The 25,355-nt window shown below is 42.0% G+C and overlaps 2 protein-coding genes across 2 annotated transcripts in view; one reads left to right on the top strand and one right to left on the bottom strand.

Annotated features, from left to right (window-relative positions):
• The window catches only part of SHROOM3 (shroom family member 3), a 238,802-nt gene extending 228,622 nt beyond the window's left edge, over positions 1–10,180 (bottom strand). Inside the window, exon 1 of the mRNA XM_070948822.1 lies at positions 9,060–10,180. Within this exon, the coding sequence (XP_070804923.1) occupies positions 9,060–9,323 (264 nt within the window). The 5' untranslated portion in view covers positions 9,324–10,180. The remainder of the gene's footprint in view (positions 1–9,059) is intronic.
• Positions 10,181–24,202: 14,022 nt separating this feature from the next.
• Positions 24,203–25,355, top strand: part of CCDC158 (coiled-coil domain containing 158) — a 71,645-nt gene continuing 70,492 nt past the window's right edge. The window contains exons 1-2 of the mRNA XM_070948749.1: positions 24,203–24,228; positions 24,775–24,890. Coding sequence (XP_070804850.1) covers positions 24,203–24,228; positions 24,775–24,890 — 142 coding nt within the window. The remainder of the gene's footprint in view (positions 24,229–24,774; positions 24,891–25,355) is intronic.

Genomic DNA, 25,355 nt, shown 5'->3' on the forward strand with positions numbered 1-25,355 from the left:
CGTTTTGCATAAATAAACATATTTCACATTTGTGTTTACAGCAGTCAAGATAGTCAGGAGCATAGAAACATTCATGAGGTAAAAATTCAGTTTGGACAGCAGGGGTGTCCAAACTTGGCCCCTTGAAGAGTGGTGGACTTCAACTCCCAGAATTCCCCAGCCAGCATGCGCTATAAATATGAGCAAGTTGCTGCCTGGGGAATTCTGGGAGTTGAAGTCCATCACTCTTCAAGGGGCCAAGTTTGGACACCCCTGGCCAACAGAGCACACAGAAGAAAAAGGTGGGGGGGGGGAAAGGGAAACACCCCCTTTACATCCACGGCAACCAATCATAGAGCAGATTGCCTCATCTGCATGAGCCCGCACTCTCTAACCAATCAACTACAATTGTATGATCTGGCCCATTATATCTGTACACCTCCCGCTGGCCAGCTGATTTTCGGGTCTCTGCCATGCATGCACAGGGGGCGGGGCGCATGTGGGAGACACAGACAGTTGTCAAATGAGTGACATGGTTGTTAAGAATGCTGCATAAATGTGAGGACGGTCGTAAATGCGAGGACCGATCAAAAGTGTGAGGTCCGGTCAGAAATCATTTTTTTCAGCACTCTGAGTAGTCCCTATGCACATAGCCATGCCCACCCAGTCACATGACCAGCTAGCCACGCCCACCCGCTCACATGCCCACCAAGCCACGCCCCCAAATAAGCCACACCCACAGAACCAGTTGTTTAAAAAATTGAATCCCACCACTGTCCCTGACCCCTGGTGCTCTACCGGTGCTTTGAACCAGGGCACCTGCCTTATGTGCAGGCTCCGCCCCCGCTACGATGATGTGATTGAAAGTTTCCGTCCCTCCCATCTTAGACTTTTGGGGAGGGTTCCCCCCCACCCCCGCACCTGGAAGGAAGTTGAACGAAAACCAGACATGTTCTGGAAAAGACAGATCTTTCAGAACATGTCTAACCGGTTTGCATAATTCAACAAAAAATTAGGTATCAGTTCTGCTGAACCAGTGCGAACCGGCTGAATCCCACCACCGGTCATGCCCCATTTTACAACCTTTTTTGATACAGTTGTTAAGTGAATCACTACAGTTGCTAAGTAACTCATGCGGTCATTAAGCGAATCTGGCTTCCCCGATTGACTTTGCTGGTCAAGAGGTTGCAAAATGTTTCACATGACCCTGGGACACTGCAACCATCTAAATACATCCCAATTGTCAAGCACCCCAATTTTAATCGCATGACTGTTGCAAAGGTCTTAAATGTGAGAACCCGTTGTAAGTCACTTTTTTCAGTGCCGTTGCAACTTTGAATGGTCACTAAATGAATGGTTGGAAATCGAGGACTATCTGTATGGATGAACTCAGGCAGCACCCCGGAGCCACAGTTTTGACTCTGTTACCGTACATAGGGTGTGATGCAGGGGTGAAATGCTACCGATTCAGCGAACCGGTAGTTTTAAAAAGCTACCAGTTCCTACGATAGGAACAGCCAGCTGATTGTCAGATACCAGTTTCCGACGATCAGCTGTGCCGCGGGGTTTAGCTTGGCTAGAAAGCAGGAAATCCTGCTTTCTAGCGAAGCTAAACCCCGCGGCACAGCTGATTTTCCTCCCCTTTCTGTTCTACTTACCTTCCCAAGCCTCCTTTTGGCACGCACTGTGCAGCCAGAGAATCGGTAGCAAACCAGTTCAGATTTTTCACCACTGGTGTGATGGGACATGCAAAACAAACCATGGCTTAGTGTAACACCGCTCCTGATCCAATGAGGAATAAAGCCTTTCAAAAAACAAAGTGCTTTAAATAGCAGGCATATGATATTCTAGGTGTTCTTGAAATAACACAGCAGAATTGGCTAAAAAAGGGAAGGAAAAAAAAAAAAAGCCAGAAACTGAACTCATGATGATGATGTAAAACACACTTCAAGCATGTCTGACATTAAGGGAATTGGTTGTTGTAGAAACCAAACCCCACAGTCCCATTGTTGTTGCCTGAATGAGCTGTATTAGCTGTAATAAGCCTTTTATTTTTAAAGGCAGAATGTGGTTTCCTCCCTTGTAAATGTTTTTAGTCCTTGAAGTTTATTACTGTATGCCGGTAAATGTTCCTCTTCAAAGTCATGGAATATCTTGCTGCATTTGGCAGTATCCCTGCCAAATTTCCTTGCAGCTTGTGTTATGGTTGATTTCCATTATTTATATGGGGTGTTTTTAATGCCGTTTTAAAAATCCTGTTGTATCCCGTCCAGGGTCCATTAAGGTGATAAAAACCAACAAATAAATACATTTTGTATTGCTTTATGGAAGAGCAGTCAATATCACTTTGGCTTAAGTTGACCAACAGAATGGTCCTCCACTTACGATTGGTCACTTAGCAACTACTCGAAGTTATGATGGGTTTTCGAAAAGATACTTACAACCCAGATTCAAAGTTTCAATGGCCAGGCCCCCCACCCCCCCTTCCTGGTCACATGCTCAAATTTTGGGTGCTCAGCAACTGGTCTGTATTTTTGGCCATTGGCATCTTCTGGAAGTCACGTGACTGCAATTTACTATGGATTTTTTTATTTCTGGAACCAGAGTTTACTTAAACTTTCTGGCAAAAACTTCCCATAGCAAACTGCACTTCAATTACTCAATTCTGGTTTTTTTCCCCATGTAGCCAGCAATTAAGGCATGAAGAATAAGGGGTAGGTCCATAATCCTCTTTTTTTTTTGTAAAGCATTTTTTATTTTTAAAACAAAACATAAAACATCCATCATCCATTACAATTGCAAACTGTGTCGGTCGGTCAGTTACAAATCTTTTGTGCTTCGTCCCCATCTTCATAATTTAATTAATTATCTAATTTCTTATATTATCAATCTAATATATATCTTTATATTAGTATCCTCATTTATCATTTATTTAACAATGGCATTATCATTCCATTAAGATTATTTTCACATATTATATTATAACATTCATTTTATATTTCATATTTCATTTCCATGTTTTATTATCTAGCCACTGGTAAAATAAATCCCATATCTTATAATATTGTTTGTCTTCTTGTTCTTTAATTTCAAATGTCAATTTACTCATTTCAGCACATTCCATAATTTTTTTTTAATAACTTCATCTTGTGTTGGTATTTCCTCATTGTTCCAATTTTTAGCAAACACAATTCTAGCCGCTGTCAATACATTCACAATCAAGTATCTTGGGTGGGTCCATAATCCTCTTGTTTCCTTCTTCTACTCCTTCCTAGGGCAGCTAGAATCTGTAATCTCATACATTTAACAGTGTAAGAGAGTCAGGAGGGACCTTGGAGATCTTCTAGTCCAACCCTGCGCGAGCTGCACTGGCTCCCGGTGGTCTTCCGGGTGCACTTCAAGGTCTTGGTTACCACCTTTAGAGCACTCCATGGCTTAGGACCTGGTTATTTACGGGACCGCCTACTACCACAAACAGCCTCCCACCGGCCGGTACGCTCTCATAGAGAGCGGCTCCTCCGGGTGCCGTCATCCAAGCAGTGTCGACTGGCGGCCCCCAGGGGGAGGGCCTTCTCTGTGGGGGCACCCACTATCTGGAACGAGCTCCCCCCGGAGATACGGAGGATCCCGGATCTGCGCACTTTCCGCCGTGCTCTTAAGACCCTCCTATTCCAGCAAGCCGGCCTGACCTAATTTTCTCCCCTTTCTTTTAAATTTTAAATTGAAATTTTAATTTGTTTTAAATTATTGGGATTTTTAATTGTCTTGGGCTAAATTATTTAATTTGGTTTTAATTATGTTTCTAACTTTTGTATTTATGTATTTTATTTTGTGCCTGTTCACCGCCCTGAGTCCTTCGGGAGTAGGGCGGTATATAAATTTAATAAAACAAACAAACAAACAAACAAACAAACAAACAAACAAACCCCCTACGCAAGCAGAACACCTTATATAACATTTCAGACAAGTGGCTGTCCAGTCTCTTCTTGAAAACCTCCAGTGATGAAGCGCCCACAACTTCTGGAGGCAAGCTGTTCCACTGGTTAATTGTTCTCACTGTCAGGAAATTTCTCCTCAGTTCTAGTGTCAGACTTCGATGCTATCTCCAAATAAATGAATTTCCAAACTGCCAATCTTTAAGGAAATCTTTTAATTGAGCACAGCCACCGGATCATGACTCGATGCAGACAAGACTGACCTTTTGCCCCCCAATCCCTCCCTTTCCGATCCCCAAATCTCTGCTTCTCATTGGCTATCTTCCAAGTCATTCTTCAGACTCCTTGTCTCGTCATTTCCCAGGAATGTCTCCCCCCCCCGTCATTTCCACGACAACCGGACATCAAAGGGATTTAGCAGGCAGAAGTTCAGAGCTTATCTCTCTCTCTCTCTCTCTCTCTCTGCTCTCTATGCCAGCGAAACGCTGACATCTAGGTTGCTTCAAATCATAAGCAGTGATTTGATATTCTTTATTTCTTGTTGTGGGTCCCTTTGAGCTTGATGGGTTTCTTGCACACGTTTCATGACCAAACCAGGCAAGATCATTGCTGACGCTAGTAGCACTGATGATGTTACCTAGTTGGGTCATGAAACGTCTACAAGAAAATCACCAAGCTTAGATCACATGACCCTGTTGACATGGCAACTGTTATAAATATGAACCAGTTGCCAAGCGTCCAGATTTTGATCACATGACCACAAGGATGCTGCAATGGTTGTGAATGTGAAAAGCGATCAAAAGTCATTTTTTTTTCAGTGCTGTTGTAACTTCAAACAGTCACTAAACAAATGGTTGTAAGTTGAGGACTACCTGCATAGCCAAATAGTTTTTTAAAAAATACACCCAGATATCATACACGCACTCCTGCGGTTCTGTGCTTTGAATACAATTCAGGAGAAGTATTTTGGAAAATGTTGGAAGGAAATTCAATGTCTGTTTCTCATTTGCTTAGAAAGAGGCTCTTAGGAACTTGCAGGACTGTAGGAGTAGAACTCTTTAGGTAAAGGTAAAGGTAAAGGTACCCTTCGCACATATGTGCTAGCCGTTCCCGACTCTAGGGGGCGGTGCTCATCTCCGTTTCAAAGCCGAAGAGCCAGCGCTGTCCGAAGACATCTCCGTGGTCATATGGCCGGCATGACTCAACGCCAAAGGTGCATGGAATGCTGTTACCTCCCCACCAAAGGTGGTCCCTATTTTTCTACTTGCATTTTTTACGTGCTTTCGAACTGCTAGGTTGACAGAAGCTGGGACAAGAAACGGGAGCTCACCCCGTTAGGCAGCACTAGGGATTCGAACCGCTGAACTGCTGACCTTTCAATCGACAAGCTTAGCGTCTTAGCCACTGAGCCACTGCGTCCCCTAACTCATTAAAGCAGCTGCAATTCCAAGATATGGCTGCTTTAATGGCTCATAAAAGGTGCTGCAGTGGTATTCCCACCCATTCTGAACTATCTCATTCCAATAAAATCCAAACATTGCCGAATCTTCTATATGCCAAGATTATCCTCAATATATAGACCAAACTGGCTTCAAAAGAGAAATATGAACAATTTTACAAAGAAGATTCTAATCTTCACATCACAGTTATGAAGGCTGCTTCCAGAAGATGACAGCTCCTTGAGCTGTCAGTCAAAACACAAGAGCAATTGTTCTACATGTCCCTCCTTAATTAATTCGGGATTAAAAATAAAACAAGCTGAAGAAATAGAAGAAAAGCAGGAGCAGATGATATATGATAGAGGACCCTCATATGTCAAGCTACAGTATGAGCCAAGGTGGCGCAGTGGTTAGAGTGCAGTACTGCAGGCTACTTCTGCTGACTCCCGGCTGCCTGCAATTTGGCAGTTCGAATATCACCAGGCTCAAGGTTGACTCAGCCTTCCATCCTTCTGAGGTGGGTAAAATGAGGACCCAGATTGTTGGGGACAATAGGCTGATTCTGTAAACCGCTTAGAGAGGGCTGTAAAGCGGTATAAAGTATTTTATTTATTTATTTATTTATTTATTTATTTATTTATTTATTTATTTGATCTGATCTGATTTTTATACGGCCCTTCTCCAGCAGGACTCAGGGTGGTGAACAGCCAAGGTAAAACATAGCATACAAAATTTAAAACAATTTAAAAAGATATTAAATAATTTCAGCCCACAATTTAAAAACACCCCAATAAAATCAATTACGAATTAAAACTGAAAGATGGGACCAAGCCAGCCCGGCTAGATGAAATAAGTGAGTTTTAAGGGCCCGACGAAAAGTCTGGAGGTCTGGGATCATACGTATCTCTGGGTGTAGGTCGTTCCAGAGGGCGGGTGCCACCACAGAGAAGGCTCTCCCCCTGGGGGTCGCCGGCTGACATTGTCTGGCCAACGGCACCCTGAGGAGCCCCTCTCTGTGCGAGCGTACTGGCTGGTAGTAGGCTATTGGCAGCAGAAGGCGGTCTCGTAGATACCCAGGCCCTAAGCCATGGAGTGCTTTAAAGGTAGTCACCAACACCTTGAAGCGCACCCGGAAGACCACCGGAAGCCAGTGCAGCTTGCGCAGGAGGGGTGTCATATGGGAGCGCCCCATCGCTCCCATAATCCCCCGCACAGCCGCATTCTGGACCAGTTGGAGCCTCCGGATGCACCCCAAGGGGAGCCCCATGTAGAGAGCATTGCAGTAGTCCAGGCGGGACTATTATACAGTATAATCTAAGAGCTATTGCTATCGTGCATAATTTGACACCAGCATGTCCTTTTGTTACACTGCATTTTGTCCTCAACTTACAGCCACAATTGAACGAGTGGTGGGTTTCAATTTTTTTTACTATTGGTTCTGTGGGTGGGGCTTGGTGGCCGTGGCATGGCTTGGTGGGCATGGCAGGGGAAGGATACGGTAAAATCTCCATTCCCACCCCACTCCAGGGGAAGGATACTGTAAAATCTCCATTCCCTCCCCAATCCAGGTTACTACAAAATCCCCATTCCCTCCCGATCAGCTGGGACTTGGGAGGCAGAGAATAGATGGGGGCGGGGCCAGTCAGAATTTTCACTACCGGTTCTCCGAACTACTCAAAATTTCTGCTACCGGTTCTCCAGAACTGGTCAGAACCTGCTGAAACCCACCTCTGAATTGAACCTTAAATTTCTGTTACTAAGCGAGACAGTTGTTAAGTGAGTTTTGCCCCATGTTACGACCTTCCTTGCCACAGTTGTAGAGTGAATCATGGTAGTTATTAAGCTAGTAACACAACTGTTAAGTGAATCTGGTCTCCCCATTGACTTTGCTCGTAAGAAGATCACAAAAAGTGATCACATGACCTCTGGATACTGCAACTGTTATCAATATGAGCCAGTTGCGAAGCGTCCAAATTTTGATCACATGTCCCCAGAGATGCTGCAATGGTTGTGTGGAAAACGGTCAAAAGTCAGTTTTTTCCAGTGCTGCTGTAATTTCAGTCACTAAATGGACTGCTGTAAATCGAGGATTACCTGTATATATGTTCTATTATTGTTTGAAAGGAACTCCTTTTAAATGCTTCTCTTTCAGTACTTTTCACTTCCTTAAATGAAGAAAGTGAAATGAAATCCAAGGCTAATATTACAGAGTAAGTATATACCTCATCTTTATTTACTGAGAAATAGCGCAGCAGTTTTGAGAAACTTCTACAACTGTTGGTCTGGCACCCAATTTCCCAAGTAAGCTAAAAACAACTAGTTTAAACCTAACCCATTTTTTTTTCTTTAGGCTTTCCCCTTTACAAAATCCCGAAAGAAAAAGCAAAATTACTAGATAGCTGGTATGTTAGAAACCTTTTGTTAATTCTTTGAATATCTTTACCTCTTTGGTAATTAAAGTAATTTAGGGAAAAAAAGTCGTAACTAAAATTTCATACTATCAATCTAAGGAACTGAACTACAGATCTCAAAGCTTGAGTCTCAAAAGATACCTAGCTAACTTTTATTTGGAGATAAATTAACACAAACAATAATTTACCACGTCCCCCACTTGATAATTTTTTCCTGTTCAAGAGGCGTATCAGGCCACCCTCATTTGAAAAGGGATTTGCATTTCTTTAGCTTAAAAGAAATGCCAAAGGATTCTAAAAATAATTTCACACGCACTCAATGTTAAACCATGAAGTGGTATTTAGCTATAGTTTAACATGTAAATCGAATAGTGGCTTAACTAACAAATCATTAAGGAAAATTTTTGGAGCACACTGTTGAAAGAAAGCTTCTACTCTGAACTGGAAGGCTCAGAAAGCAACAAATCCCCCTTTTAGCCAACATATTAAGATTTTTTTTATTTTAAACTTTGAATGGCGCAAAAAATGTAAATGTTTTTATACTCAGAAAACTCTTTATCCCTTTTGCAAAACGTTCAATAAAACCTGATGGCTTATATGTGCTTGTCAGTTGATTCATACTGATTCAAATAAAATGTTTATGCAGCTAGCACAAGTCTAGCACATTCTATATTTGCAACTAACATTTACTGCAAATAAAACATTTACATTTTAAAAAACAATGCAGAACATATTAACCCAAAGGACCAAAATATATAGGTGATTGGCTCTTTTTTTTGCAACCCTTACTGGAGCCTTATTAAACTTTTCAGCTGAAATATGTAATTTTAAGCACCCATTCGATTTAAATAACCTTAATCAGGAGGAGTAAATAACTTTAATCCTCCTGAAACGAATGAGCCTAAATCATGTTAAATCCAAGCATCTCGATGTTATTGGTTATAAATTAGCTCAGAAGTTCACAGGATCCACCTTGAGTAGAGAAAAATGGTTTTAAGCCATTAATGTAGATTGTCTCCATATCTTTGAAATTTGCTCTTTCGAAGGATCTATATAAAACAGTACCTGGTGATCTGTGCCAAATACGTGTTATTGTTTTTTTTTTTCCCCTTTGGCTTCACAATGGCCTAAAAATGTTAACAACCTACAAATCACAAGACAAAGACTCACTCCTTCCTCATTCTTTCCTGGAATCAATGCTTTCCTTCACCTGGTACTCTTGCAAGGAATTCTAACTGTTAAAGTTGCTTTAAATTCTTGTTAAACTCTTATTTAAATCAAATAAACAGGGTTACCTTGGAGATGATTAATGGTTCTTTATGCTCCAGTCCGCCTTTCAGTGTAAATCCCCATGGAGCTCCTCCTTGGAGCAATACTTCCAAGTAAAGGTATCTCCCTTTATGGATTGAGTTAGATTTTGAAGAAGAAATGACACTTCTGTTTATACTGTCCAACATCATAAACCTCATCACTTTGTCCTTCCAAGTGCCCTCTGAACACACCCTCAGTAACCTGAAGAGTCTGGGAACATGAGCATTGAAGATGAAAAATCTCCACATTTGTGATGAATTATCTCACACTCTGCCAGATCGTCGGCTACAAGGATCGCCAAGAAAGACAAGTCCATTTTCCTAGTGGCTACAAGAAGTCCACGGTGCTAGACAGAGAATTCTTCAGGAGAACATTCGGCCACCTTAGTCGAACCAGTCCAACTTCACCGTGAGATGTTTTCAACGCCACACATTTCTCCTCTCTCTGCAAAACCTTTCTCTCTGAAAAATCTCTTTCCGTGAACATTGCCCAAGCTGGGCGGCCTTCTTCACAGCGTCAGGATCAGGAAGAAAGCAAAAGAAAGGAAGAAAAGGACCAAGAAGATAGAGAGAAAGTAAGACATTTCAATCTGTTGGGGAGCAAACTTTTAAAATGAGCTCCTAGTGCTTCGTCTTTGATTGATGATCGGCCCTTTCTCCCAGTCCCTCGGCAATTTACCATTACAATGGCTGTTTTTTCCTCAGTTCATTGCATCTGAAGAATGAAAGCATCTTCTCTTGTTCTTCAACAGGCTTTTCTGCTAACTTCACTGTTTTGTGGCTTGTCAGAAGTAGCAGGGACAGAAAAGGAGGGTGGGAGGGGGGCAAAGCCCAGACTTTCTTTTCTTTTTCTTTTTTTTTTCTTTCCTTCCTTCCTTCCTTCCTTCCTTCCTTCCTTCTTTCTTTTCTTTTCTTTTCTTTTCTTTTTTTTCCCACTTGCTCTGTAGAGCTTGGATGTCAAACGACTTGCCCGGTTGAATTTATAAAGGGGGAATGAGACCGTGCAAGGAAAACAGGAAAGGCAGGTGAAATTAATCCCTTGCAAAATGTGAAGGAGATAGCTTAGCTCTTTTCAGCTTTTCCCACTCCGCTGCCTCTGTTCTCAAACCTTCTGTTGTTGAAAGAGAGTGTTCAGCCCAGAGAGGCACCAACAGCCAAAGAGAGAGAGAGAGAGAGAGAGAGTGGAGTGATTTGTTAAGGACTCCAGAAGCTGCTAGCTACAATTGATTAAAAGTGCACGCAATATAAAGTTGATAGCGGTCATTTCCATACAACGTCTGCGCTGGAAGTGAAACTGTACAAACTTAAGGACTCGGGTGGCTTCCAAAATAGTTTGATATCCATTAGAGATGACACGATAGCAGCGTTCCAATACTTGAGGGGCTGCCACAAACAAGACGGGGGTCAACCTATTTTCCAAATCACCAGAAGGCAAAACAAGAAACAATGAATGGAAACGAATCAAGGAGAAAAGTAACCTAGAACTAAGGAGAAATTCCCTGACAGTGAGAACAATTCATCAGTGGAACAACTTGCCTCCAGAAGTTGTGAATGCTCCAACACTGGAAGTTTTTAAGAAGAGATTGGACAGCCACTTGTCTGAAATGGTGTAGGGTCCCCTACTTGAGCAGGGGGTTGGACTAGAAGACCTCCAAGATCCCTTCCAACTCTGTTACTCTGTTAAATGTATGAGACTACAGATTCCATTATTCCCAGCCACTGTGGTTCAGTTAAGAGAACTGTAGGCCAACACATAGAACAGACTTAAAAAACCAGGGGTGGGCTGCTGGAGGTTCGCAGAGGTTCGGGAGAACCTCTAGCTAAGATTTTGTGCAGTTCGGAGAACCCCCAAATCCCACTCCTGGCTGGCCCTGCCCACCCCTCCCCTCCCCTCCTGGGAGTCCCCACACGACCCGTTTTGGATGCAGGTAAGTGCAGGACGTGTGCGGAGGCTCGGGGAGGCCAAAAAACAGGCCTACCAGATGTTCGTGGAGGGCCTCCGGAGCCTGGGGAAGCCATTTTCACCTTCCCGGAGGCTAGAGGAAAGTCTCCAGAGCCAGGGGAGGGCAAAAACACCCCTTACCATGGTACAGGAGGCCGACTAGGTGACGCCCACCATGGCCACACCCACCCAGCAACCGGGCAGAGAACCCCTTGCTAAAATTTTTGAAGCCCACCCCTGCTTAAAACCTTAATGTTATGTTTGTCTGACTTCATATCATGATAGGTGGATGCCTGCATGGAAAAAAGGCAACCTTATCATTTGTAGAACATTATGAAAAGATTTGCTTATTGCACCAAATCAAAGATAAACAACCTATCTCTGTTTTTTCAACCTTCTTCAGAATCAGCTTTTTCAAAGTGCAAAAGTGAAAACATACCAAGAACTCTCAACGGCATTAGATGTCATACATACAGATTCCAGGTTCTTAATTTAGAATCCAATCCAGCTCCCAAATATTCAACATTTTCAAAGAAAAGAGAGATAAACAAATGGCAGATGAAAACAGCACTCGAAATAGGACAAATTCATTCATACTATAGAAATCTGTATGAACAAGGAAATATAGAGGAGGAAAATGTCAAACGATACTTGCGAAAAGAATAGAATTTTTATTGGCCAAGTGTGATTGGACACACAAGGAATTTGTCTTGGTGCATATGGTCTCAGTGTACATAAAAGAAAAGATACATTCGTCGAGAATCATAAGGTACAACACTTAATGATAGTCATAGGGAACAAATAAACAATCAAATTATATTAGGCATTATATTGATACAGTCAATATAAATCTTAAGGATCCAAGCAACAAGGTTACAGTCATACAGTCATAAGTGGAAGGAGATGGGTGGTAGGAACGATGAGAAGATTAATAGTAGTGCAGACTTAGTAAATAGTTTGACAGTGTTGAGGGAATTATTTGTTTATCAGAGTGATGGCGTTCGGGAAAAAACTGTTCTTGTGTCTAGTTGTTCTGGTGTGCAGTGCTCTATAGCGTAGTTTTGAGGGTAGGAGTTGAAACAATTTATGTCCAGGATGCGAGGGGTCTGTAAATATTTTCACAGCCCTCTTTTTGACTCGTGCAGTATACAGGTCCTTAATGGAAGGCAGGTTGGTAGCCATTGTTTTTTCTGCAGTTCTAATGATCCTCTGAAGTCTGTGTCTGTCTTGTTGGGTTGCAGAACCAAACCAGACAGTTATAGAGGTGCAGATGACAGACACAATAATTCCTCTGTAGAATATGTCTGTTGTACAATATGTCTGCTGAGGAAAACTATAAGTGCAGCCCAGCTTCTAGACGTTTAATGTAATTAAAAGAAAAAACCTCTAGGGATCAACCGGAAACCAGATTCTGTGACCTGTTTTAATCAATAATATCTGTTTGAGAGATCTTAGAATGCACTGGGTCCATTATTCTCTGAACTCATTACCAGTTTGGGCTGGATCAGTTAACAGAAGTCCATTATATCAAGATGACTTGATTCTTTTCTACAAAGTGATGATTGCTATAAAAGAAACCATAATCTAAAGGGAAAAGTCAACGAATAAGACCACCTGTTTCTTATAGGTCTTCTTCGGGATCAGTAAATAGTTAAAAGAACAGGAAGAAGATGGCGGGCGTAACAAGAAGTTTCCACAATAATTTCCAGGCCAGGTTTGGGAGTTTTCTTACTCCTGATGAGAATAAAAGATGCCATTGAAAAGATGTATGTGATATTTGTGTGTGGGTGTACACACAGCTCTCACAGAAGCCAGACAGGAAGGAAGGAAGGAAGGAAGGAAGGAAGGAAGGAAGGAAGGAAGGAAGGAAGGAAGGAAGGAAGGAAGGAAGGAAGGAAGGAAGACAGAAAGAGGGAGGGAGGGAGGCAGGAAGTAAGGAAAGACTTACAAATTAAAATTAAATTCCTTGTAAAATAAGACACCCCATTAATAAAATTATTCTCATATCTCAATATACTGACTTTTGTCTCACACAAACTACTCTCAGACACAGATCTACCTGTACACAATTCTTCCACAAATATTCTGCTTTTTATTTCATTACCCTGTTTCCCCCAAAATAAGACATCCCCTAATAATAAGCCCAATTGGGCTTTTGAGCTCATGGCAATAAGGCCAAGCGCTTATTTCAGAGTTCAAAAGAATATATAAGACAGGGTCTTATTTTCGGGGAAACATGGTAGAAGCTGTGCACACAATTACTGTACATGTGTATACACACACACACACACAGAGAGAGAGAGAGAGAGAGAGGGAATGGATATAGGTGGAAATGTTAAATCTTTTTTTTATTATGCCCAAACAGGGCTTTTCTTACTGTCTGATTTTTCCTGGCTCTGTCACCTTTTCTCTTTGGTTCAACTCAATCCATTTTTCCCCCTTATTGTTCATTTTCTGAGGATTGATGGATTAACTGTTGTCAGATTGTTGTTGACATTTTGTGGCCTCTTAGACAGGCTTTGTCCAGGATAAATTTTCTGAGGGGAGCATCTTAAAATTTAAAATGGTCTTTTATCAGGATAAAAATAACAATACTCTAAAAGGCAGGAACAAAATTCAACGGTAATCTGACAGCTTGCAGAAAAATAGCACAGAATGAAATTTAATAAAAACAAATTAGGTTTCTCCACCAGCGAAAGAGAGATCAAATGCACAGTTACAAGATAAATGGAATGAAATTTAATAAAAATAAGGTTCTTCACAAGCAAGAATGAGATCAAGTGCACAGTTACAGGATAAATGGTTTTGGTAATGTTACACTTGTAAAAAATCTTGGAATCGTAGCTGATCACAACCCAAATATAAGAAATGTTGACTCATGATAGCTGCTAAAAAAGGAAATGCAATTTCAGTCTACAACCAGGGCCGGATTTTCCTATAGGCTAACTAGGCTTCAGCCTAGGGCCTCAAGATCAAGAGGGGCCTACATTCAAATTGTTAGCAAAATTAAAATTACACTTTCACTATAGGTGAAAGGGCCTCATAAGTGGAATAGCCTAGGGCCTCTTTTCATCTAAATCCGGCCCTGTCTACAACCTAATCCCATATTATGGAAAGTAATAGTTCCATTATATCTTTAACAGACAAAAGATTAACAGAGTTGGAAGGGACCTTATAGGTCATTTAGTCCAACCCCACCCCATCCCACCCCACCCAAACAGGAGAACCTACACTATTTCTGACAAATGGCAGCCCAGTCTCTTCTTGAAAGCTTCCAGTGATGAAGCTCCCACAACTTCTGAAGGCAACTTCTGTTCCATGGGTTGATTGTTCTCACTGTCAGAAAATGTCTCCTTATTTCCAGGTTGAATCTTTCCTTGATCGGTTTCCATCCATTATTCCTTGTCTGGCCTTCAGGTGCCTTGGAAAATAGCTTGACCCCCTCCTCTCTGTGGCAGCCCCTCAAATATTGGAAGACTGGTCCTTCTCTTCACTAGATTCTTAGTTCATCTTCACATATTGTAATTCATCTGGTGATAGCAGGTCCAGTTTTGCCAAATTTATAAGAAAGAAACTGTACAGGTAGTCCTCGACCACAATTGAGCCCAACATTTCTGTTGCTCAGTGAGATGGTTAGTAAGTGAATTTTGTCCCATTTTATGATCTTCTTGTCACAGTTGTTAAGTGAATCACTGCAGTTCTTAAGTTAGTAATGCGGTCATTAAATGAATCTGGTTTCCCCACTGTCTTTGCTTCACAGAAGGTTGAAAGGGGGATTACATGACCCCGAGACACTGCAAATGTCATAAATATGAATCAGTTGCCAAGCATCTGAATTTTGGTCATTGGACCATGGAGATGCTGCAACAGTCATGCCACTTTTTTTCAGTGCTGGTGTTAACTTCAAATGGTCACTAAATGAACTGTTGTAAGTGGAGGAGTCCCTGTTTTAGAAAAAAAGGTTAGTGAGGTTATTGAGGAATACAGCATTACAGTATTTTGAGCTGGGATTCCCCAGGCAATCGTATTACGTGAATGAAACTTGTTTTCCTTTTTCTGATGAAATTCTAGATTTGGACTCACCAGTGGGGAAGATCATTCTACAACAAGATGTCCAACCTTGGCAGCTTTAACATCTGTAGACTTCAGCTCCCAGATCTGGAGCTTGGGAATTCTGGGAGTTGAAGTTCACAGGTCTTAAAGAGCTGGGGAATTCTGGGAGTTGAAGTCCACAGGTCTTAAAGAGCTGGGGAATTCTGGGAGTTGAAGTTCACAGGTCTTAAAGAGCTGGGGAATTGTGGGAGTTGAAGTCCACAGGTCTTAAAGAGCTGGGGAATTGTGGGAGTTGAAGTCCACAGGTCTTAAAGAGCTGGGGAATTGTGGGAGTTGAAGTCCACAGGTCTTAAAGAGCTGGGGAATTCTGGAAGTTGAAGTCCACAGGTCTTAAAGAGCTGGGGAATTCTGGGAGTTCCACAGGCCTTAAAGAACTGGGAATTCTGGGAGTTGAAGTCCACAGGTCTTTAAAAGCTGCCAAGGTTGGACACCCCTGATCTACAAGGTTTGTGGCATGGCTTGTGAAGCGTGACAAAGAGCAAAGACGGGTCCTTTTTCTACAGCAGTTGAACGGGCCCACTTTGCTAGCGAAACTGGACACCCGAAGTTATTGAGTTTGGTTCCCACACAAGCACATAACTCTTATCAGAGGTGGAGTTTGTTGCCTAGGTGACCCCATCAGACAAAGGCAGGACACCGGCTGCTACCGATCCCGCGGTTTTGCACCTCACCAGCTCTCTTTGGTGTTCAGTGCTTCCCAATGTGCCATGTACATAAAGAAGAGTGAAGCATGAACCTCAGGCACCCGTCAAAGTCCCCTTCTCCCCTTGGATGCACACAGCAAGGTCACTGCATGAGCCGGTTCCACATCAGAACTGGCACGAGAAGCGCTTATACTTGCAAAGTACGACAAAAAACCAGAATTTCGTCAGAGGCGCGTCAGAGGTAGGTGTCTCATTGCTGAGGACGGGCTGTGTGTGTTTGTGTGTGTGGTTTTTTTTTGTTTTTTTTTTTTTGCTTCACAATGTCTGACTTTGTTCAAACTTTGGGGATCCCCCCAGCTTCTAATTCAGAATGACTTCTCCGTGTGCTTTCTCATACACAATTATTTTATGGTGGAAAATCTGCTCTCTTCTTTAGCCAATTTGGCGGAAACAGGGCTGCTGTGGCATCGCTGAATTTTACAGGAGAGAATGCTGTGCTTATATTTACAACTTCAGGGCAATTGAACTGTTAGGCAGAGAGGTTCGGAGGGACAGGATAAAAACAGTTGTAATATTTTAGCAGATAAATATGTAGGGATTAGGATGTGATGAAAGCCTATACAACCTATAAGCAGCCACTTTGCAACCTGATACACAAATGCATGTGGATAGAATCAACAGGTGAAGTCACGATGTAAATGTATTTATTTATTTGAATCCCACTTTCATTATTTTTTTCACAAATAACTCAAGGCAATGAAGGTAGCCCACACACCTTCCTCCTCCTATTTTCCCACAACAACAACTCTGTGAGGTGAGTTGGGCTAAGAGAGAGTGAATGGCTCAAAGTCATCCAGCTGGCTTTCATGCCTAAAGCAGAACTAGAACTCACTGTCTCCTGATGATTGGTCAAGATGGATTTTAAAAAAAGAAGAAGAATGTAGCTTTCATGAGAGAGAAGGGCATTCCACAGGGGTGATTAAAACATCAAGATGGCGACCACAATGCCCGTAAAAATTGGATGGAGCTTCAATCTGCCTTCGTGAAAACAGGAGACCGTTTGCCTGAATTTAGCAGTTATAATTTGCTTCAACGTAATTTGTTGAACAGCAATAGCAATAGCACTCAGAATTGTATACCGCTTCCTAGTGCCTTGCAGTTTACAGCGGTTTACAGAGTCAGCATATTGCCCCCCAAAATTTGGGTCCTCGTTTTACCGACCTCGGAAGGATGGAAGGCTGAATCAACCTTGAGCCAGTGACAATCGAACTGTTGACAGTTGGCAGAATAAGCCTGCAATATTGCATTCTAACCACTGCATCTAACCAATAAGCCACAAGTCCCACCTAATTAGCTAAACTGACTTCAAACAACAACAGTAAGGATTAACACAGGGGTCCCCAAACTTGGCAGCTTTAAGACTTGTGGACTTCTACTCCCAGAATTCTCCAGCCAGCTGGCATAAAGCTATGCTGGCTGGAGAATTCTGGGAGTGGAAGTCCACAAGTCTTAAAGCTGCCAAGTTTGAAGACCTCTGGATTAACATCATGAAGGAAAACATTCTTTTTCCTCTGAAGGCCTTCCATGCTGAGATGTTAAGAGTTATCACCCAAAACAGCTGGAAAATGCCAGGTCTTGGAGACAGGGTCCCCTTATTCACCCTCTGAGCTTGACCAAATGGGGAAACAGACTCCCCACAAAGACAAGCTCAACGTTTCTCAATCTTGGCCACTTGTGGACTTCAACTCCCAGAATCCCTCACCTAGCCATGGGGAATGCCGGCTAGGGAATGCTGGCTGGGGCATTCTGAAAGTTCACACAGCCAATTTGCTCTAGTGTCAGGTTTCGAGGTTGTCTCAAATAAATTGCATTTCAAACAAAGTCTTTGAAGAAAACTCCCATTTATTAAGCACGACATTCTAAATCCGACTCCATCGTAGCCAACACTGACTTCCAGACCCAAAACCCTCCCTTTTTGTTCCCCATTCCCCTGCACTCATTGGCCATCTTCCAAGTCACTCTACCCCTAATCAACTGTTCCAGCTCAAAGGAATTTCCCCCCTCCCATCCCATCTCCTAGGGGATATTATCTCCAGGGAAAATAAGTAGGTGAAAAGTCACACGTCCCTTTCCAGACACCTCCGCTTCTCCTTCTTATGTCAGCACTAGAGTAAATGCAGCTTGAAGTGCTGACATCTAGTGTTTAAGGCACAGGCTAGAAACCAGGAGGCAACGAGTTCTACTAGTCCCACTTTAGGCATGAAAGGTGGCTGGGTGACTTTGGGCCAATCAGCAGGAGACAGTGAGTTCTAGTCCCGCCTTAAGCATGAAAACCGGTTGGGTGTCGTTGAGCCAATCGCCAAGAGAGGGTGAGTTCTAGTCCCGTCTTAGACATGAAAGCCAGCTTTGTGACTTTGGGTCACTCCCTCTTTCAGCCCACCCCACCCCACAGGGTTGTTGTTGTAGGGAAAATAGGAGGAGGAAGGAGTACGGCATGAGTTATTTCTAAAAATAATAAAGACGTTATATAAATAAATGAAATGGGAGATATGTGGTGGCTCAGTGGCTAAGATGCTAAGCTTGTTGATCGAAAGGTCGGTAGTTCAGCTGTTCGAATCCCTAGTGCCGCGTGACGGGGTGAGCTCCCGTTACTTGTCCCAGCTTCTGCCAACCTAGCAGTTCGAAAGCACATAAAAAAATGCAAGTAGAAAAATAGGGACCACCTTTGGTGGGAAGGTAACAGCGTTCCGTGCGCCTTTGGCGTTTAGTCATGCCGGTCACATGACCACGGAGACGTCTTTGGACAACGCTGGCTCTTCAGCTTTGAAACGGAGATGAGCACCGCCCCCTAGAGTCGGGAACGACTAGCACAATATGTGCGAGGGGAACCTTTACCTTTACCTTATAAATAAATACATTAAAAATGATGTATTTATTTACATAATATAATAATACAATATATTATGAATAAATAAATAAAATAAAGAAGGAAGTAGGGAGGGAGGGAGGGAGGGAGGGAAGGAAGGAAGGAAGGAAGGAAGGAAGGAAGGAAGGAAAGAAAGAAAGAAAGAAAGAAAGAAAGAAAGAAAGAAAGAAAGAAAGAAAGAAAGAAAGAAAGAAAGAAAGAAAGAAAAATAGATTAAAGCTGCCAGTGTATTCAAGCCTATTGAGCTAGGCTCGAATACACCTTGCAAGCCTAATTAGGCTTTCCTTTCCCTCCCCCTTATACTTATATACGTCAGGGAGGAAAAATCTTTTCCTGAGCCTTTCCCTGTTTCCTGGATCAAAAACATATTTTGACAGCTGTCCTTGTTGAAACAAAACCTCTGTACGGTTTCTCCTTTCTCATTCTTGGCCTTTAAGCCAAGCCCCTTGCAGTTCCACCTCCCAACACCAGAGGCCACTGTGGTTCCGCAGGCCGCTGGTGATCTGTCCAGTCTATTTCTTAGCCCACTGGTCCTTCTCAGGTGAGTTGCCAGGGGGCGGGGCAACCTGCAGCAGGTGGGACACACCTTGGGCCTCGGGGAGCAGGCTCTCCCCAGCGTCCCCCGTACCCTTGTGCTTTTGAGGCTGCCCAACCTCTGGCTGTGTTGAAGGGAGATGCTTTCAAGGTGGGGCAGCCCAGCCTCACCTGGATGCCATGGGTAGCCCAAGTCACCCCCCAGGATCGGAGACCGATTGAGCCCTTTGAAGGGGTTGGACCCCCACGGTGCCATCCAGGCCTGGCAGACTGCTCCAGCAGATGGGTGAAGCTTCCCAGGCACCCCAGCTGTCTTAGCAGGGGAAGCCCCAAAGGGCTCCTAACTGGGGTTTGATCCGACCGATTGCCCTCCGTAAGTCGGGATTTTGTACAAGATCCTTGTTTCCCTATTATTACGAATACACTTGAATTAGTGGAGCAAAACGAACCGAGCAAAATTCATATATCGCAGATGGTACGGTTTGTTTTTTATTTTTTAAAAAAAATTGATATCCATTACCAGGATGAGTACAAGGAGTTCATGAAGGAGAAATTATATCTAGGGAAAAGAGAGAAAAAAACAAAAACGAAGGTATAATTATATCCTTCAATGAATCCTTAGATCCTAAATTGATCCCTTCATCTAGATATTGCTCCATCTTCTCATTTTTAGAATAATAAGACCTTCTGAAGCAGGTGTGTCCAATCTACAGCCCATGGGGCACATTTGGCCCTGAACAGTAGTATGGCCCCATATGATCGTATAAAATAAATAAATATAGGAAGGAAGGAAGTTTGCTATTTATATAGTATAGTATAGTATAGTATAGTATAGTATAGTATAGTATAGTATAGTATAGTATAGTATAGTATAGTATAGTATAGTATGGTATGGTATATTTATTATATTATATTTATTATATATTTATATATACATCAACTATATTTTATATGCGGCCCAGTGCAGCCCAGGCAAGCCGAAAGGTTGGATAACCACTCTGATTGATGAAAAACACACAAATAAGGATATTCTTAACATCAGAATCAGTTTCTTTCCCTCTTAGTTCTCTTACCTAAGCTCTAAGCTCCTGTTATGAATAACTCAATGTCTCAGAGGCTTTGATTGATTCGCAAACAAGCCAGTGTCATTTTGGTTTAGCTGCATTTGGATCCCAGTTTACGAGGTTAACTTACGATTTGGTCTGTTGTGCGAAGCTAAAGAATTGAGCAGAATAAAAGTAAGCGTACCATGAGATTGAAATTGTGAGGTACAACAGCTGCCCAGAGCCTTATAGGGGAGAAGGATGACACAAACAAACAAACAAACAAACAAACAAACAAACAAACAAACAAACAAACAAACGAATCCGGAATCATTGCCAACCTTCCTTCTAGCACCCAACACCAAGACGATACCACCTCAAAACGGGTGCACTTATTTGTTGCTAATAGGTGATACCTTGAAAACTGACTTTCTGAAATTAGAAGCAGCCTTCAAATGAGTAGACTAACCTGTTCATACATCCAGATAGCAGCTAACCAGTTGGTCAAAATCTCAGCCATTTCTGCTATCTCTTTAGATATGAACTTCTGGGGTCACTTTTCCCCTCCTTAACCAACCCCATTCACCTCCTATTGTTCAATTGCCATTTTCAACTATTATTATTATTATTGTGGTCATTGTTGATTTATTTAAATTTATTATAGCCTCCACTCCCATAGATTCTGGGCGCTTAACAAATACAATGAAAAAACTGTCATTTCTTTCTTGTTTCTTATCTTCCGGCTTTTATAAGTAGGAAGGATATGTACAGGTAGTCCTCGATTTACGACTACAACGGAGCCCAACATTTCTGTTGCTAAGCGAGACCGTGGTTAAATGAATCTGTCCCATTTTACGACCTTTCTTGCCTCAGTTGTAAAGTGAATCACTACAGTTATTTAATTAATGACACAGTCCTTAAGTGCATCTGGCTTCCCCATCGACTTTGCTGATCAGAAGGTCGCAAAAGGGAATCACATGATTCTGGGACACTGCAACCGTCATAAATATGAGTCAGTTGCCAAGCTTCTGAATTTTGATCACGTGACCAGGAGGGTGGGGCAACGGTCGTAAGTGTGCAAACTGATCATAAGTCAATTTTTTTCAGTGCCATTGTAACTTGGAATGGTCACTAAATGAACTGTCGTAAGTCAAGCACTAACTAACCCTAGGCAATGATGTGAATATTCATATATATAAGCGAGCATAAGCTAGGAAAAGACAGCCAACACAGAGCCTTTCTATTGCAAGCTGCCGTATTAATGATTAAAAGATTGCTTGAAAGTTTAATGGTTAATGATTGTTCTGCTATAACACAGAGATGCTTAAAAGTGTAAGGAATTCTTGTAAATTTCCAGTGATGCCTCTGGATTACAGGCATACCTCATTTTATCATGCCAATTTGCTTCACTGTGCTTCAGAGAGCAAAAAGATTGCAACTCGCTGAAAACTCAGATGACGATTAGCTTTTTTTTAGCAGTATTATTTAATTAAGGCATTTACATTGTCTTTTTAGGAGTGGTGCAGTGGCTTAGAGGTGGAGCTCTCACCCTCATAATCAGGAGGCTGTGAGTTCGATCCTAGGTAGAGGCGGATATTTCTCTCTCTAGGCACACTGAGAATATATCTGCTGAACAAGACTCTGGATTGGTGACAGGAAGGGCATCCGGCTATTAAAACACTCTGCTAGCTCCATTCAGTTGCCCAGATTCCATCTTGCAAGGGATTATGGGGTCGTTAAATGAAAATGATTGACATTGTCTTTTTAGATAGCACACTTAATTGCCGTGGTGGTGCAGTGGTTAGAATGCAGGACTCTGCCCACTGTCAGGAGTTCGATCCTGATGGGACTCGAGGTTGACTCAGCTGTCCCATCCTTCTGAGGTCAGTAAAGTGAGGAGCCAGATTGTCGGGGACAAAATGCTGATTTTGTAAACCGCCCAGAGAGTGCTCTAAAGCACCATGGAGGGATTTATAAGTCTTAAGTGCTATTGCTATTGCTAATTAATTGGAGCCTAGGGTAAACATAACTTTTATATGCACTGGGAAGCTCCAACATTTTTTTGTGGTTCACATTGTTACAATATTCGCTTTATTTTGGGGATCTGGACCTGAATATTGTAAACCGCCTTGAGATGAGATGGGTGGCAAATAAATTTAATGAATAAACAAATAACCCCCCATATCTCTGAGATTTACCTGTAGTCCCTGGGATTCATCTCTGTGATAAATCTTCTAGGTTGCTCCCAGGACTTGATAGCATTGCTTTTAAAAGTAAAAAAAAAAAAAAGCCTCTGACGATCGCGCTGCTCAGCTGGGATCGTCAGAGGCTTTTTTTTAACTTTTTAAAAGCATTTCTTCAGCTGAAGAGGTTGTAAAAAAATGTTTTTAAAAGGCTCTGACGATCCCAGCTGAATTGCCTGAAATGCTTTTAAAAGTAAAAAAAAAAGCCCCTGATGATCGCGCGGCTCAGCTGGGCATGGTGTGTGTGTGTGTGTGTGTGTCAGGGATTTTTGCTACCGGTTCTCCGAACCACCCGTCACCATCACTACCGGATCGGGCAATCCAGTCCGAACCGGAAGCATTTCACCCCTGGTTGTAAGTTGAGGACTATTGTGTGTATTTATGCAATTGGAAAATTCAGATCCATCTTATATAAGCGTACGATTGAACCAAATGACTTTATATTTACGAGGTTACCTTAGATCAGGTCAGATCTGCTCGTGGTTTAAAATAACTTAGAAGATCTTTTCATATGCAGTTATTCTGGTTCTGGCAAAAATTAATGTTTAGAGATGTTAATTATATAATACAACCATTTTCTCCCTCTGCAAATTAGAATGTATGATTTAGGAGCCCCTAAGAACTTCATTGCAGTCATTTCACCCCTGCTGCTGCGGCTTCCTGTCACTCAAAATATGCATCACAACCGCCAATATGCGACACCTGCCAGCATACGATTTATTGAGCTTTTCAACCCCCGGTAGGCCAACCATGGATAAATCCAAGAAAAGAAAAGTTTCAGAAGAAAACAGAATGCTTAACTCAACTACATATGCTAGTTTTATGGCCGCTCAAGAAATAGTCAGGCATTTCTCCGAACTACTCAAAATTTCCGCTACCGGTTCTCCAGAACTGGTCAGAACCTGCTGAAACCCACCTCTGCTATGTATGGAAAATGCCAAGTCTGTAATCATTTGGAACCATGCAAATGATTGGCAGAAATACAGGGACTGTGCTAAATTCTGGTACCTGTGTTTTTGTTGTCTGTATATCTCTATATTTTAGATTATAGTGGGACTTGAGTGATTGAACATCTCTCTATGTCTTTAAAAACTCAACCTTCCTGGAGAAAGAAATTCTCTGGTTCAATCCCTCTCAACCGTGACAACTTTAAGAGGTGTGGACTTCAACTCCCAGAATTCTTCAGCAAGCATGGCCAGCTGGAGAATTCTGGGAGTTGAAGTCCATAGGTCTTAAAGTTGCCAAGATTAGAGGCCCCTTGGTTTAGTCTGTATACTTCCATTTGCACCCCAGCAGGAACAAAAAACCCAATTATAATTAAGTCAAGTTAAATTTTTGTGTCAGATCTTAGTTCCTGGGGGATAGAGTTAGGGTTAGGCTTCTTCTGGGAAGCCCTTGTCTATTTCCTTATACAGGTAATCCTCGACTTACGACCACAATTGAGCCCAACATTTATGTTGCTAAGTGAGACATTAGTTAATAGCAATAGCATTTAGACTTATACACCGCTTCATAGTCTCTAAGCGGTTTTACAGAGTCAGCATATTGCCCCCAACAATCTAATATACCGTGAACGACAAGTATTGTAATGTCTTTTTACTGACATGATTTGTCAAAACATTTATGAACTTGATTTGTAATGTTGCAATAAAATAATTGTTATTTTTTGCAGGTTTTAGAAGAATGAGTAAGAATATTAATGAGCTAAGGTAGTACCCGCTTTTATACTATTACAGACATTTCAATTGGGATATTATTATAATAATAAAATATTTTCTCTGAATAAGTGTTATTAGCATTTCTCTGAACCATACAAAACCTCTGCACATGTTTTAAGCGTTAAAGGCATTGATGCTTTTCACTTTCACTTTACCTTTAGGAAATGTGTTACCAATATAGTAGGGCTGTGCCCATTTTGGAAATTATTCAGAAGGATTCATTCAGAATTGGAATTTGCATGAACATAGCACCTCTCTGTTGATGATTAAAGCAGCCACATTCATTCTTAGATTTTTTTTTAAAAAAAGATGTAGTTGCTTTAATAAGCCAAACCATTAAAGCACCTGTGTCTTTAACACAAAACAGTCACAACTCTTTTTTCCAGTCTTATGTAGAAGTTTGGGGGGAAAAGACACAGTTGCTTTAATAAGGAGCAAAGAGGTGCTGTGCCAGTATAACTTAAATCAATTCTGAAGAATGCACAGTGCTAGAATCCAGTACCAATTCCATTTACGATCTACCATTTAATTGTTCAGGCAAGCCTTACAGAAAAAAACACAAGAAACCTTGAAGCTCCAGGAAGAAGCAGCCAAATTATCTTCAGAATCCACTGCACGTCGAGAAGGAAGGTCCTCTCCTTCCAGTATCATAGGTATGTTTAATTAGCACGTATGCAAATCATACTTGGCCTGTTTTTTTCTGCAGGTGGACCTAAAATATTATCAGATTTCCTGTGGCCAAAACCTGGCTCACCTAAAGCAACCCAATCGTTTTGAAGGTACAACCTTATTTTATCTGCATGCATAGAGTATATACTGGATTGCTAGCAAAGTTTTGGTATTTTGCTGAGCAGTCCTGAGCCATAGCAGAACCAGAGCTTATACAGGTAGTCCTCAATTTATGATCACAATTGAGCCCAGATTTGATGTTGCCAAGCAAGAAATTTGTTAAGTGAGTTTTGCCCAGGGGTGAAATCCAAATCCAAATCCAACCAGTTCTGTGGGCGTGGCTTGGTGGGCGTGGCTTCAGTGGTGGGTTTTAAATTTTTTTACTACCGGTTCTGTGGGTGTGGCTTGGTGGGCGTGGTAGGAGAAGGGTACTGTAAAATCTCCATTCC

The sequence above is a fragment of the Pituophis catenifer genome, unplaced genomic scaffold (assembly GCF_029215685.1).
Source record: "Pituophis catenifer annectens isolate HBS135680 unplaced genomic scaffold, rPitCat1.0.hap2 SCAF_8, whole genome shotgun sequence".
Classification (NCBI taxonomy): domain Eukaryota; kingdom Metazoa; phylum Chordata; class Lepidosauria; order Squamata; family Colubridae; genus Pituophis; species Pituophis catenifer.